General features: G+C 37.0%; 1 protein-coding gene across 5 annotated transcripts in view; it reads right to left on the minus strand.

Moving 5' to 3' along the window:
* Positions 1-17169, minus strand: part of LOC127880245 (uncharacterized) — a 189004-nt gene that overhangs the window by 122460 nt on the left and 49375 nt on the right. For all 5 annotated transcript variants that reach the window (XM_052427555.1, XM_052427558.1, XM_052427556.1 and 2 more), the window contains exons 6-8: positions 16935-17059; positions 11097-11204; positions 6210-6464 (exon numbers count right to left, since the gene is read on the minus strand). In XM_052427555.1, the coding sequence (XP_052283515.1) occupies positions 6210-6464; positions 11097-11204; positions 16935-17059 (488 nt within the window). The remainder of the gene's footprint in view (positions 1-6209; positions 6465-11096; positions 11205-16934; positions 17060-17169) is intronic.

Here is a 17169-nt window from a genome sequence, read left to right on the forward strand (position 1 = left end):
TGATAGTGCAAACCTGGGGGATATGGGGCGGTGGGGGTGATAGGATGGGGAGATGGTGGCGTAGGAGCTGGTGGGAAGAAGGGGGAATTCATAACAAAATAACAATAAAGCATGCAAGCTTCAGGAGGTTCAGTCTTTAACCTCAACTGATATATACATCAAACATCCTGATTTGTTTCCAATGTGGAGGTAAATATGGCATACAATGGCAACATAAATTGCCATCTAGACCCTAGAGTAAAACTTCTAGGGCACTCAGAAATAAATATAACACAGATCCTCTACCATAACATGTAATGGGGCATTAAAGTAGGAATATTGTATTTAAATTTATCATAAAACAAAATGCCTGATAGTTTTAACATAATTATTTTAGATGGCATTACATCAAAAGCCTTAGCATTATTGAGACACTCTTGAGGCAGTTTTCTGGGTAGAACCAGTACTTCCTGTCTTAAAGAAGATCTTGAAAATGTTTCCAAACTGGTTATCAAACACAGAACCAGGGCCTCCTGATCGCTTGGCAGACACTTCATTTTATATGTCACCATGGCCTCTAAAATTAATGTTTGACTATTACAAAATACAAATGCAGTAATATGTGCTAGAACAATTTCGCAAACAGTATATTAAGCATTTTAAATTTCTACCTTTTGCAGACCAAAGTCTGTAAAGAAGGACATTAAATCCTTTTGTCCATTACCAGCATCATATGCTTTCTATCAACCATGGCTGTTTTTTTAACCAGACACCTAAGACAGTTATGGCATATGTGATATATCATTTTCAAGTAATGCTGATTCAGTTTTCATGGCACACATTATGGACAAGGTGACCTGGTAAGTAAATCTGGGGCATTTGAAGGAAAAGAACAGTTCTTAATAAGAATTGACATCCGAGATGGCAAGAAAACTCGAGTCAGGGTCTGAGACTGCAGACACCGTGAAACCTGCTGACACAATGTCAGACAACATGTCTGACCAAATCTGATCAGATAACTGTCATATCTGTCTGTCTGATTGTCTGTCAGACAACTGTCACATCTGTCAGACACCAAAAACTAGACCAAAAGAGAAAGTTTACACACTTCTTATATCAATTTTAAGTGTATGTGTTTGATGATCATTTTTAATTAAACTTATTTTTATTGAGCAATTTAAGAGAACGCTATTTTGCTAAATGTTACTGTGTAAAGAGCACATGTTTGCAAAATTATAATTTATTCTAAATTTATTTGTAATTAAAATAAATTATTGATTTATGAAATTTTCCTTGAACAAAGGATGGTCGTTCATAAATAATTTTAACTATATGTGTATGATGATCATTATTTATTAAACTTATTGATATTGAGTAATTTAACAGAGAACCATTTTGCTAAATGTTATTATTGATTTATGACAACTTTCCTTTAACAATAGATGGTGGACAGAAGTTAAATCGATAGTTAAATGTGTCTGAGAATATTGTTTGTGATTAAAAATGAACGGAAATTATGCAGGTCCCTTAAAGAACAGAAAAGGAAGAGAAAACTCATTTTCAAATGTAACAAACACAGAGAAGCAAGATTCTAATGAAATGTCTTGCTAAACCATGTTTTTTCTGAGACAGTTTTTTATTATTTTCCTCAATAGAGTCGTTTTCTGAGAAAACTGGGCATCATGCCTGTGCGTTTAGTGTCCTTCCAGATTAGCCTGTGCAGTGCGGACAGGCTCACCAGGGACAACACTTTTCGCTTTTATGACATTTTTCGTTTAAAAGAAGTCTCTTCTTAGCAAAAATCCAATTAAGGCGGAAAGTGTCGTCCCTGATTACCCTGTGTGGACTGCACAATGCATTATGCTCAGTTTTCTCAGAATGCGACTCAATTGTTTTTTTGTGTGTCTGTGTGTTGATGTTCTCTGAAAAATAAAGACAATTCTATATGAAAACAATTATTGAAAAGAACGTGAAGCAGTTGACTATTCACATGTGTTCATTGAACTGGAATAGACCTGGCGTCGAAGGGAAAAATAATTAGTTTTGTTTTGCCCACAGCCGGAAATAACAATACGAAAGATAAAGCAAAGTCAACCGTTGAGTTAGAAAAAAAGGAAATTATATCCTTTTGCGAATACAATGAAAAAGTGGGGAAAGAAATCTTAATATAAAAATACAAATTGTTGTTGATGAAGATGATCACGTCAAATGTTCTACAAGGATTGTGTGCAGTTTATGCCTGATCAGACCTCATCATTATGGAATATATTGAAAAGTATAGATTAACAATTCATTAAATTGGTGTAATTGAGCTGCTAATAATTATATGGCTTGCATTGAAAAAAAACACGTCGTCATGGGCATCAAGTACAATATGTATTTTGGTGACGTCACACTCAGCACACGATATCATAGCAATATTTGCAAGAATGTTTTTGATTTTGCGAGTTGGTATTTAAGCTGCTCGCAATGTTTTGCAAGTAGAAAAAAAAGTTAAATTCGAGCCCTGCTGTTTGTAAAACATGCATACCCCCATATGGGCTGTCAGTTGCAGTGGCAGCCATTGTGTGAATACGTTTTTTGTCACTGTGACCTTGAACTTTGACCTAGTGACCTGAAAGTCAATAGGGGTCATCTGCCAGTCATGATCAATGTACCTATTAAGTTTCATGATCCTAGGCCTAATTATTCTTGAGTTATCATCAGGAAACCATTTTACTGTTTCGAGTCACTGTGACCTTGTCCTTTGACCTAGTGACCTGAAAATTAAAAGGGGTCATCTGCCAGTCATGATCAATGTACCTATGAAGTTTCATGATCCTAGGCGTAAGCATTCTTGAGTTATCACCCGGAAACCATTTTACTATTTCGAGTCACTGTGACCTTGACCTTTGACCTAGTGACCTTAAAATCAATATGGGTCATCTGCCAGTCATGATCAATGTCAGGGATCATATTTTCCGGCAACATCAATTGGTCTGGATTTAACTGGGGAAAATGTGACCGAAAATTTATATCCGAAATCATGACAAATTACGTTAAAATATATACAATTGATTTTGCCATTCATGAAGGTGGTATAATAAAAGTACAAGTTTAATTCCCTTAGGCATTTTTTTAAACGGTAAATACGAGTTTTCTCAATTGGTTTTATCATTAGCTATTTCATTGTTGTTTCGTGCACGGACTCTAGATGAGTCAATATATGCTCCGTGTTTCGTGTGCTGTTTTATCTGACTTTTTTTCATCGTTGTCAATATTATTAATCTGTGTGATTTGATACCACACATCTAAGCTTCCGGTCAAGGTTATTCAACAACAGACAATAACGTACACAAATTATTTGGATTCTAACACGATTTTTACTAAAGCTTTATACAATGTATATTATTTTTCTAGTGTACTTGTGTGAAGTTCCGCACATAAAATAACTTTCGGCTGTCGATCAGATTCGCAACTTTCATTCATTTATTGCCGGATTATTACGCTGGTGGAAAATGTATTGGCATGTTTTGTTTAGTTACAGCCCGTGCTTTCAGTGTATAAGGTCCGCCCACAATTATTGCAGAATATCTGATTTTCTTCTTTGTTTATATGAAAGTTTACTGTTTCATGCATGAAATGCACAATTTCCACGAGGATAACATCAAGATTTCCATCTCCGAAGTAACTGTCAATGATTTTCGTGGACGAGTACACATTACGGACCGATTAATAAGTGTGCTAGGTATAAGCCATTGAAATTATCGATTGATATTGACATGGGTTATTCATGCATGACTAATACACAACCCCGCGAATCTTCGCTGCTTGGGGTCATACTAGTCGGCTGACATGCAAAAAACTGGTCCTGACCGGTTTAGAGACTGCAGCGATGGTATATCACACCTAATCGAGATAAGAATGTAAATAGGGGGTGTTAGCATGTTCACTGTGTAATCGATTTCATGACATGCGAATTTTAGCAAACAGAAAAGGACCGACTGTTTGGGATTTTCAATCGGTCTTTCATGACCCCAATCAATCTAGGACCGACAAAACCGAAAAAATATGATCCCTGATCAATGTACCTATGAACTTTCATGATCATAGGCGTAAGCATTCTTGAGTTATCATCCGGAAACCATTTTACTGTTTCAAGTCACTGTGACCTTGACCTTTGACCTAGTGACCTGAAAAGCAATAGGGGTCATCTGCCAGTCATGATCAATGTTCCTATAAAGTTTCATGATCCTAGGTGTAAGCATTCTTGAGTTATCATCCGGAAATCATTTTACAATTTCAAGTCACTGTGACCCTTGACCTTTAACCTAGTGACCTGAAAATCAATAGGGTTCATCTGCGAGTCATGATCAATGTACCTATGAAGTTTCATGATCCTAGGCCTAAGCATTATTGAGTTATCATCCAGAAACAATTTTACTATTTTGAGTCACTGTGACCTTGACCTTTGACCTAGTGACTTGAAAATCAATAGGGGTCATCTGCCAGTCATGATCAATGTACCTATGAAGTTGCATGATCCTAGGCCTAAGCGTTCTTGAGTTATCATCCGGAAACCATCTGGAGGACGGACCGACATGTGCAAAACAATATACCCCCTCTTCTTCGAAGGGGGGCATAAAAATTAACAAATTTGAATTGTAATCTGAAATTCTCAAAGAATATGTTCAATTTTGTCTTACAAATCACCCATCTTTACATTCATAAAATTAACAGAAAGATACAAAAAGCTGATCCACATTTACATTGTAACTTTCACACAAACAAAGAGCACCTTCTTCACATTGAAATCATGAACTGTAGTTCTACAATTCCAAACAACACAATATGTTTATATAACATGATGAGCATGCTGTTTAACTCTAATAATAATTTGAAGCATTCTGTACCATTTTTTTTTCAAAAGTGCAACTGCAGTCAGGCAATCACTGATTCAAGTAAAGTGGGAAAACATGTTACAGATTAAGTTCACTTCAAAATCAGTTCAACATCAAACACTATTATCTTAATTATGTTCATCATAATAGCAACTCTGGCAAATGTATATGTGATTCCATAGATCACTTTGAATCTTTTCGCACCCATGAACAATCTGAAAGTACATCAGAGGTGAATCAAATGCGAGGGTGTCGGATGTGGGAAGGTGAAAATTATTGGCATTATTTTATAACAAGACAACTATAAAACAAAGTCGCTCACCTGAAATACAAAGGAACTGACCTGTTCTTTGCAGCCCAATACATCATCAGTTTACCAAGTTTTATGAAAATTTAACAATAACTTTTACAGTATTAACAAGGTTTTACTGCACCTATATAAGGAAAAATGCCCCACAACCCTGGCGGCCATGTTTTTTAACAGGCCAGAACCATTTTAGAACTCTTCCAAGACATCATTTAAACAAATGTTTTGACTTAGTTTCATGAAGATTACACAATAACTGTGGCATCAAAAGTGTGAACAAGGTTTTACTATAGCCATATAAGGAAAAATGACCCGCCCCCTGGCGGCCAAGTTTTTCAACCAACCCAAACAGCTTTCAACCTCGTCCAAGATATCATTCGGACAAATGTTGACCAAGTTTCATGACAATCAGACAATAAATGTGGCGTGTAGTATTAACATATCAAGATTTTGCTATAGCCATATAAGGAAAAATGCCATGCCCCCTGTCAGCCTTGTTTTTCAACAGAACAGAACCATTTTCAAACTCATCCAAGATATAATCAAAACAAATCTTCTTACAAAATTTGACGAAGATTTGACAATAAATGTGTCCTTTAGAGTGTAATAGGGGACATCAAGAGTTAGTGCTGAGTAAGTCCAAACTAAGTCAATGTCAAGGTCAAAGTGAGGTAAGGTGGGTGTGTTGATGACATTGAAAGACATTATACATACAAGTATCTAAGCTTTGTAGGAAGCCTTATTGATGTTGTACAAAACTTGTCATTTTGAGATAACCTTGATGTGTACGGACAGAAGGACGAAGGCACTGACAGGCTATTCAAGACATAATTCTATTAAGCAATCAAACTCAAATCTAGTGAAGTGACTCAAAATCTAATTTTATAAATAAAAATTGTCTTACTTGGTAGATGGCTGTATAAGCCCGAAACTCTATAGAAACCCCAATTTGGTACAGTGACCATAAGCCTTTTTTAATGTGTTGTGAAAGAAAAATTGGTTGGAATGTCATCATTGCCCCTAAATTTCTACAGCAAACTCACCCATGAGCTCATTATCGTCCGACTCCCCGTCATGGTGCCCGTGAGTGGCCTCTTCTGTCTCCATGGCAACCTCACACTCCTCCCCTGCCCAAGCCTCCGCTGGTGCATGCTGGGAGTCCAGGTTGGGGTCGGTGTATGTGTCCTCGCTAGTGTCCCCGTAGTCATCAGCTGAAATGATTCCAGACAACTCCTCTGCTTTCTCACAAATTTCTTGAAACATCTGGTCTGTTGTGCTTTCATCAGCTGTCGTCATGTCTGAAATGTTGCACAAGGAACAGCGATGTGAACGGAGAGTGGGTTACATTGACCATTTACTAAAGCATCATTACACAACCCCAGGAAGGTCTGTAGAGAAGAAATAGACATGAATGAAATCACCTAGTAAATGAAGCATCTTCACATAAAATTGAACACTGTCATAGAAATGAACATAGCTCTGGTTAATCAATACCCAATGAGAGCATCTTCATCAGAATACTATTGGCAGTGCTTGATACAACCCCTAAATGTAGGTTTACACTATCATGATTATATTAAAGTCAGGATGTTAATCATGAACTTATGGCAAGTCTATCATATCTTGTTGTCAATTTTGCAAGTCATGTATGTAAATTGTAGTAATTCTTTAATAGTTAAAATATTCTGTACAATTAATACCATTGGCTGTGATCAAATAATAAATCCATCAAGATCATCAAATCAGATACAATTCAGGACTCAGCCTACCTTCAAATTTAAGGGAGAAGTGAATTCTCCCTCAGTTGAAATAAGGGAGAAGTTAGGCAAAGGAGAAGTGTTTTCTGTTCAGCATTTAATCAACTCTTTACTTATTTATTTCCATTATAACACCATGCCCATCAGCATCAATCAGATGCAACTCACATTGTGCAGTTTTTGGGGGAAAACATTAACAAATATTAACAAATACACTTAAGTGTTTGTGTTGTGTTATTATTGTATTTACATGAATTTAATAAATCTATTATCGGTCAATATCTGGCTCAAAGCAGATAAGCAAAAGGAGTAGAAAATATTGTCTTTGTGTAATTAGAGGGAGAAGTTTATATGTCCAGGGAGAAGTTATCTCCCACATAGCCCAAACAGCTGCGCCCTGCATATTAAATTACAAAAAAGGAATAAATCATATCAAACAATACTTTCAACTTGTAGAGATCACAGTTCATCTTAGGGAGGTGAAATCCCTTAGCATACATGCCATAATTTTTCAGACAAATTCCGGGACATTGAGTTAAATTGTCTGGGACTTTTGCCGATTTTCCGGGACATGTATAAAATGTAGCGATATTTATAGACATATGCATTTTTGGTACGTTTTTTTTTGTTTCGCATCGTTAATTGCAAAAGTTTGAAAGCCTATCCGAAATATACTTGATCTATTAACCTCAAATTAAACATTACTACTTCTGTTACTAGATACAAGCCACGTGTTTTCAGTGTAAGCGTTCTAAACATAGATGGTGACGTCACTGCTGCTGGGACAAGTGGACGAATCTGCTGGGCGTTTTGACATGGCGAACGCAATTCAATTTCACTTATTATTTTTAACGTTATGTTTACTGGGGGTTTAGAACAAGACAATAATAAACCTTGTGAGGATGACATTTTTATATGCTTACTTTTGTAATCAACTTCTTTGTCGGTTAAACGTGCGAACATAAACTGCTTTTAATTTTTTACTCAGCGATGTTGGACTTCAGATGTGTGAACAACTATCATTTGCCCTTACGCAGCAGGAAATAATGACGAAGTAGATTAAAGTCAATTAACAACCACATTAAACAATGCCGCCTTTTCGGTTTGACCGCGAACGTGAGACAATCGATATGATAACAGGACCCCTGTTAATTGATCGATTTTGACACGTAGTGTAGTCTGCCTATTCGGGTAGGCATTGTCATGGAGACGCTGCAGATTCGAGGTGCAGTTAAGCCTAGGTACATGTATATATGGATTTTGTAAATTCCGGGACATTTGACAGATTTCCGGGACAGCGGGACAAGTTCTTCATTTCCGGGACTGCCCCGGACAATCCGGGACGTATGGCATGTATGTCCCTTAGTCTATTATGATGCAGTGTGAACTCAAGAATACATGGAGTCAACAAATGTATAGATATGTGCCGTGCTCTGTGAAAAGGGGATAAATGCAAGTGCGTAAAGTGTCATCCCGGAATAGCCTGTGCTGTCCACACAAACTAATCAGGGACGACACTTTCTGCCTTTCTGCTACTTTCTTTAAACAGAAAATATCATAAAAGCAGAAAGTGTCGTACCTGATAAGGGAATCTGGGACGACACTTTACTCACATGCATTAAACCCCTTTTTCACAGAGCACGGCCCATATATATAATTTTTTTATCATTTGGGTCCGGTTGTATTTCAAATCAGATCACATCAAATCATAAAGGACATGCACAGTGGAAACCTAGCATAAAAGCAGTGTTTTTCACCATAATTCATACTTTAACTCAAGTTAAATGTAAGTATTTTTTCAAGGTTTCTTTGAGTGAGTACAATGGGGAAACAAGAGGGCCTGAAAGGTCCAAAGTCGCTCACCTGAGATAACAAGATATTATTGGGACAAATCTTCTGACCAAGTTTCATGAAGATCGGAAAATAAATGTGGCCTCTAGAGTGTTAACAAGGTTTTACTATAGCCATATAAGTAAAAATGCCCCGCCCCCTGGCAGCCATGTTTTTCAACCAACCGGCATCATTTTGAACTCGTCCAAGATATTATCGGGATGAATCTTCTGACCAAGTTTCATGAAGAACGGACAGTAAATGTGGCCTCTAGAGTGTTAACAAGATTTTACTATAGCCATATAAGGAAAATTGCTTGGCCCCTTGGAAGCCATGTTTTTCAAGCAAAAATAATTATTTTACAACTAATCCAAGATATCATTGAGACCAATCTTCAGACCAAATTTCATGAAGACTGGACAATAAATGTGGCCTCTAGAGTGTTAACAAGGTTTTTACTATAGCCATATAAGGAAAAATGCCCCTCCCCCTGGTGGCCATGTTTTTAAAGCAACCAAAACCATTTTCGAACTCATCCAAGATATCATTGGGACAAATCTTCTGACCAAGTTTCATGATGATCAGAAAATAAATGTGACCTCTAGAGTGTTAACAAGGTTTTACTATAGCCATATAAGGAAAAATGCCCCGCCCCCATGGTGGCCATGTTTTTAAACCAACCGGCATCATTTTTGAACTTGTCCAAGATATTATTGGGATGAATCTTCTGCAGAGTTTCATGAAGATCGGACTATAAATGTGATTTTACTATAGCCATATAAGGAAAAATGCCCCGCCCCTTGGCAGCCATGTTTTTCAATCAAACCTAACCATTTTCAAACTCATCCAAAATATCAATAAGACAAATCTTCTGAGCAAGTTTCATACAGACTGGACAATAAATGTGGCCTCTAAAGTGTTAGCAAGGTTTTACTATAGCCATATCAGGAAAAATGCCCCGCCCACTGTCGGCCATGTTTTTCAACCAATCGGCATCATTTTCGAACTCGCCCAAGATATTATTGGGATGAATGTTCTGACCAAGTTTCATGAAGATTGGACAATATGTGGCCTCTAGAGTGTTAACAAGATTTTACTATAGCCATATAAAGCCATATAAGGAAAAATGCCCCGCCCCTTGGCAGCCATGTTTTTCAAGCAAAGGTTACCATTTTTGAACTCATCCAAGATTTCATTGGGAAAAATCTTCTGAGCAAGTTTCATGAAGATCGGAAAATAAATGTGGCCTCTAGAGTGTTAACAAGGTTTTACTATAGCCATATAAGGAAAAATGCCCCGCCCCCTGGCGGCCATGTTTTTCAACCAACCAGCATCATTTTCGAACTCATCCAAGATATTATTGGGATAAATCTTCTGACCAAGTTTCATGAAGATCAGACAATAAATGTGGCCTCTAGAGTGTTAACAAGATTTTACTACAGCCATATATAGCCATATCAGGAAAAATGCCCCGCCCCTTGGCAGCCATGTTTTTCAAGCAAACGTTTCCATTTCGAACTCATCCAAGATATCATTCAGACCAATCTTCTCACAAAATTTCATGAAGATTGGACAATAAATGTGCCCTCAAGAGAGTTAACAAGGCAAATGTTGACACCACACAACGCACAACGGACAAAAGGCAATCACAAAAGCTCACCATGACCACGTTGTGATCAGGTGAGCTAAAAACAAAGTGTTTATGCTGTAATGTCTGGGTATTTGGCACATTTGGATTGTCATTTACGAATGCAGATAAAAGAACGCATAAAGAAACGTCCCGTTCAGCCTGTATTTACAGTTTAAAATGGCTCATACTTGCGCAATAAATTGTAAGCATTTTTAACAGTTCTCTGCTCTACACAGCTTTTATATTCAATTCAAAATGGAAACGCTTCCCTTGTGGAAAACATGACTTAATAAAAAATAACGCGCTCTCTAGCACAATGAAAGATTACAATGTTACACGCATTCTTTAAATTGTAAAAGTACTGTGAATAGTTACATCTGAAAACACATTTCCAATTTTGATTTTTTGATTTACCCAATTTAAATGTTACAACAAAAACAACAAACTAAAAACTTACAACGGAATACCTCAAATATGCAGATAACAATAACAGGACGAAAAAGCAGTTTATATGAACTATTAACTTTGCACATGGATTCACAACATGTACCTTGTGGAGAACTTTAAGAATGGTAAACTATGAAAATAACCATGGTGGCCATAAATTCACCCAATAGTTGGAGATAAACAAAGCAAAAATACAACCTTCGCAAAAATTAGTGACTTCACAGAAACTGTTTTACCCAACCCAAACAAGCAAATGTGCATGGTACCTGGCGCAGTGACAGCAGTGGGCCACTCAGTCTGCCAGCAGCTGGTGAAATCTGTGTCCCCTATGTCCACCTGTAGCTGGATCACCTGCAGTACCTTTATGTCCTCATCTGAAACACAGCAAAATACATAATAGATCATTGTATTGGAATGTTTTGACTGCATTTACACAAATATGTACAGCAGAATCTTCATAGCATTCTTTTCTCCAATACAAATTAATCTACATGTTTGTCCTTACATGGGACTTCTGATGCTGCATGGCTATACACAACTACCTCACTCACATTCAGTGCAAGCGAACCATCTCCTCATCCAAACATCCAACAGAATCACCATAATTTTTATTAACCTAGCATAAGTAGCCATAGCAACAGCAATTTTTTACTTACAAAAAAAAGACTGCATATTTCCCAAATGACGTTCTAAGAATACTATGCGTGTTGTCAACTTCACGCAGGATCCACATTTACTGAATGAACAGACGGACAGAGTATATTCCCCATATGACCCTCCAGCCACATACTAAGTTTCATCAACCTGGCTTTAGAACTTCTCAAAGGAAGCAGATTTCACTTTCTTATGTAACCATAGTAACCACAATTTGTGTCAGATGAAAAAAGGGTACAAAAACAGCCAGTAGGATGGACATGGAAAGCTGAGACTGTATGCCTGACCTTTCTGGGAGCATAATAATTTGTAAAGTTGGAACATCAGTCCATTAACAACACATTTTTTACTTCTTTTTTAAAGCAACTTGGACCAGACAGTACGAGTGTTCTACTAGGGGAGATAAACATGAAGAGAATACTATATGGACTGACAACAGTTGTACTTATCACAAAGTCATTCATATCCAAAAACAGGAAAAGCAGTCCCTCAAAAAAAGTAATTTTACTATACCTCCGCTATTGTTACCGCACAGAAGGTGAACTGTCACTGAACATCACATCTGCATGTGCACCAGTAACCAAATATATGAATAGTAGGTCAACAATAAATGTATCATCTTTCATGTTTTATTTATTTAAAATCAATGTGTTTTTGTTTGAGATTTTGTGTTGTTGATAAAATTGATTAAATGCTATTGGTTTATGTCAGTTTACAAATGATCCAAATTATATAACTGATTTACTATGCATAATTTGTCATATCTGAAGATAAAAGCCATCATTTGTGGAATATCTTAAGAATGCTTCCAATGAGAGGATCGAACCAACGACCTCCTTATCGCTAGATGGAAAGCATGTCAACCACATCCACTAAGCCACAGCCATCTTACTTGGAAACTTGTTAAAACGCTTGTAATTATAATGTATTTAACAAGAGGGCCTGAAAGGTCCAAAGTCGCTCACCTGAGATAACAAGATATTATTGGGACAAATCTTCTGACCAAGTTACATGAAGATCAGAAAATAAACCTCGGGGCCCGTATTCACCAACCAATTCTTAGACTTCAGTCTAAGAATAAAAAATATTCTTAAAATTGGATATTCAAGAGCTGCTTTATTTCTGAGTCAAACTTGGCATTTATCACCTCTATCTACATCATTATTCATGAAGAATGCTTTGTGTGTGGCAAAATCACCAGTGGTAGACTGTAAAGACTCAAACACTGAGCATAATTTTCCTGTTCTAACTCTATTCTATATTCTTATGTCTAAGAATCGGTTGGTGAATACAGGCCCTAGAGTGTTAACAAGGTTTTACTATAGCCATATAAGGAACAAGGCTATTGTCAAGCAATATGGTCCCCTACCGGCTCCACCATTGTCAGAAATTCCACCATTTTTCAGATTTTTTAAATATTTTTTATTTATTTTTTGGTTGCCATATCAACCACAATTTTTGAAGTAGGAACAAAATGAAATGATGTGCATAATGTCCATATTGTCATCTATCCATGTTCCAAGTTTCATGAAAAAATATTAAAAACTTTATAAGTTATCGCAGGATCCAGAAAGCCACCATTTTTAGCAGTATTTCTAGTCTATTTGTTGCCATAGCAACCAGAATTTTTGACGTAGGAACAAAATGAAATGACATGCATAATGTCCATATTGCCATCTATCCATGTTCCAAGTTTCATGAAAAAATATTAAGAACTTTCAAAGTTATCGCAGGATCAAGAAATGTAAGACGGATGGATGGACGGACGGACAGACAGAAAGACCGATGGAGGCAAACCATAAGTCCCCTCCAAAAATGCCCCGCCCCCTGGCAGCCATGTTTTTCAACCAACTGGCATCATTTTTGAACACTTCCAAGATATTATAAGGATGAATCTTCTGACCAAGTTTCATGAAGAACGGACAGTAAATGTGGCCTCTAGAGTGTTAACAAGATTTTACTATAACCATATAAGGAAAAATGCCCCGCCCCTTGGAAGCCATGTTTTTCAAGCAAACATAATAATTTTCGAACTCATCCAAGATATCATTGAGACCAATCTTCTGACCAAATTTCATGAAGATTGGACAATAAATGTGGCCTCTAGAGTGTTAACAAGGTTTTACTAAAGCCATAAATAGCCATATAAGGAAAAATGCCCCGCCTCTGGTGGCCATGTTTTTAAAGCAACAAAAACCATTTCCGAACTCATCCAAGATATTATTGGGACAAATCTTCAGACCAAGTTTCATGATGATCAGAAAATAAATGTGACCTCTAGAGTGTTAACAAGGTCATACATTTCAATATAATTTAAAATAAAAGTTAAGAAGAACATAAGTCGAAAAATGCGAAATAAGCCAGATATTTAATTCTGAAATCGAAAATGTCTGTACAGTCGAATTCGCTAGAATGTGTATCATGCATGTACGATGTGAATCTTAATTTATACGACACAGGAACACTAACTGCGATCCTAATAAAAAGACGAATTCTTCGGTTATTGTAGGAAAATATGTACGAAATATCTTTTCCTCACCATCGGCTCTGGGCGCTAATTTGTCTTTGCTGCATTTTATGAAATTCGTCTTCAATGTCTTGCCTATTTTGTGTTATTGTAACATGTATTTATCAATATATTACAATTTAACACAAATAAAAATCGTATAGTCTCGCTTTAATCGTTTGACAAAAGAATGCCATATTGTACAGAATCATCAAACAATAAAAAACATATTCAAAAGTTTGCTATCTTCCAGAATGTAAAACTATCATTTATAATTAATTCCACTTAATCTTCTTGTGCTTTAAAAAAAATATTTTAAAAAGGGAGACAACTCTGTCAATTCAACATAATTTTTCAAAACCAATTTTGCAGTTACTCCCTTGTCATGCTAAATTTAAGTGTTCACAAGCTGTTTTTACTATATAAATATAAGGAAAATGCCCCCCCCCCAGCGGTCATGCTTTTTTACCGATCCAAACCAATTTCAAACACAACCGTCGTATCCAGAAAACAAATGTTCTGACCAAATTTAATGAACATTGGGCCAAAAATGTGACTTCTAGAGTGTTCACATGTTTTCACTATATACATATAGAGAAAACTGCCCCACCCCCTGGCGGCCATGTTTTTTCAACGATCTGAACCATTTTCGAACTCCTCCGAGATATCAATCAAACCAATGTCTTGACCAAGTTTCATGATGATTGGGTAAAAATTGTGACTTCTAGAGTGTTCACAAGATTTCTCTATGGCCATAAAAGGAATACTGCCTCGCCCCCTGACAGCCATGTTTTTCAACGGACTACAACCGTTTTTGAACTCAACCAACATATTATTGAGACAAACATTTTGACAAAGTTACATGAAGATTGGGCATCAAATGTGACTTCTACAGTGTTCGCAAGGTTTTTCTTTTTTTTGACCTAGTCACCTAGTTTTGGACCCAGCATGACCCAGTTTCGAACTCAGTCGAGGTATCAATGGGACAAATGTTCTGATCAAGTTTCATGAAGATCGGACAATAAATGTGGCCTCTAGAGTGTTCACAAGGCAAATGTTGACGGCGTGCGAAAAACAAGAAACCGTCGGAGACGGGTGATGCTCCCCAAAGTTTTTTTTGGTCACAATATTGCACTATATATTCAGATAAAAGGAAACGTCTTGAGGGCACAGAAGTTGGAGGGACAAGACCAGAACCAGCTGATAATATGCACATCTCCTCTTGGTAGTGAAGCTTCCCATAAAGTTTAATTGAATTCCGGTCATAAGTTGCTGAGAAATAGCCCGGACAAGAATTGCACTTTATGTACAATTAAAGGAAAATTTCAAAGGGCCATAACTCTGGAAAAATCATCCGACCAGAACCCTCTGATAATATGCACTTCTCCTTTTGGTGGTGAAGCTTCCCATAAAGTTTCATTGAATTCCGGTCATTAGTTGCTGAGAAATAGCCCGGACAAGAATTGCACTATATGTATAGTTAATGGAAAATTTCAAAGGGCCATAACTTCGTGAAAAATCATCCGACCAGAACCCGCTGATAATATGCACATCTCCTCTTGGTAGTGAAGCTTCCCATAAAGTTTTATTGAATTCTGGTCATTAGTTGCTGAGAAATAGCCCGGACAAAAATTGTGCACGGACGGACACACGTACGGACGGACAGACGAAGCAGCGACTATATGCTCCCCCCAATTTTTTTGGGGGGAGCATAAAAATAATTGTGTGTTAAGTCTTTCTGAAAGCCCGAGATACTAACATTTTTAAACCTTATACATATTATTGCAAACAGACTAGATGTGTCACAGATATGGATGTACCCTTCAAGGGTATACCTGTATAATGTCCATACTTGATCTTTGAGCTAGGTCTATAGCAGAGCTCCAGATAAGCATTGTTTTATCGTTATTACTATTTGTTTTTAAAGAAAAACGAAAAGAAAAGAAAAATCCATCGTATCAAAACGAATTGAGACAGACAGATCCGAATTATGACCGGTCGTTTGATCATACGGAATTTCCGAGTTCTGCTTAGCAAAAGTTCAATGATAACGAGATTTCCGATACCGGATCCGTGAATTAGTTGATTTTAACCAATAATATTCGCATCTCCATTTCCGCTCTTCTGTTTACAAAATTAAACATGGCGGCTGCAAAGCGTGGACGAGTTCATAAGAAACTTTATTCTGGGACAGCGCCAAGTATACTTGGTTTAATTGTCCAAAGTCTATTGTTGGCAGTCATTATCTTATAGAGTGTCAAAAGCGCTTGATGGGGAGGAATCGACGATCTCCAAACTCAAATATTGCAGTATCACGCAAAAAAAGATCTCAGCATGGAAAAATGAATTTCCTTGGTTACAGATTGAAGGCTCAGATGCCGAAATTCAGTTAAAATGTTCTTCTTGTATTAAACACAATGTGGCGTCTGAGGACGAGAGGGCTTTTAAATCCAGAAAGGGACCGGTATGCACAAAGTAGCTCATGCAAAGGTCAATGGAGTTAAAAGTTTAATTTGTTATTATATATTTTTTATTGTAAAAAAACTAATTGAAATTGATGAATTTTGGAAAAAAAATAATTGCGAACAAAATCTTGTAGTGAAAACTAATTGACCCGAAACCTTATCTGGAGCTCTGGTCTATAGGGGATGGTGTTAGGACAAAACACCTCAGAACAGTATTAATAGCATAATTACTACATGGTGTTAGCAACAAAATACCGCCTATGAACAGTGATCATAAATGGCAAATTATTGCAAAAACTACCAGTCTACAAAACAAACAAACGCCATTCCTACAAAGATGAATCCGATTCTGACAAGCACTCCATATACATTCTGGTGGACAGACAGACAAATACTATGCTTATATCCTGTCACGTTGCAGCAACGTAAAATCATGTGTCTGTGGAACACAACTCTGGCCATCACTGAGCATGCCTCACCTATTGACCTGTGGTGAGTTTTAATGTCAGAGGTCAAGGTCACGTCACCAGTGTCCTGGGTCTGAACCCTTCCCTCCTCCTTCACTATCCAACCTCCCAATGGCAGAAGACTCTTTAGATTATACCTGAAACACAGTAGGCAATGGTGTAAGTGTGTTGAGAATGTCAGAAAAAGGCTTTACCTTATGTAGAACCTGTTAACAAAAACCTGTTTGGTGTGTTATATCAAAAGCAA

Source organism: Dreissena polymorpha, chromosome 4, assembly GCF_020536995.1.
Source record: "Dreissena polymorpha isolate Duluth1 chromosome 4, UMN_Dpol_1.0, whole genome shotgun sequence".
NCBI lineage: Eukaryota > Metazoa > Mollusca > Bivalvia > Myida > Dreissenidae > Dreissena > Dreissena polymorpha.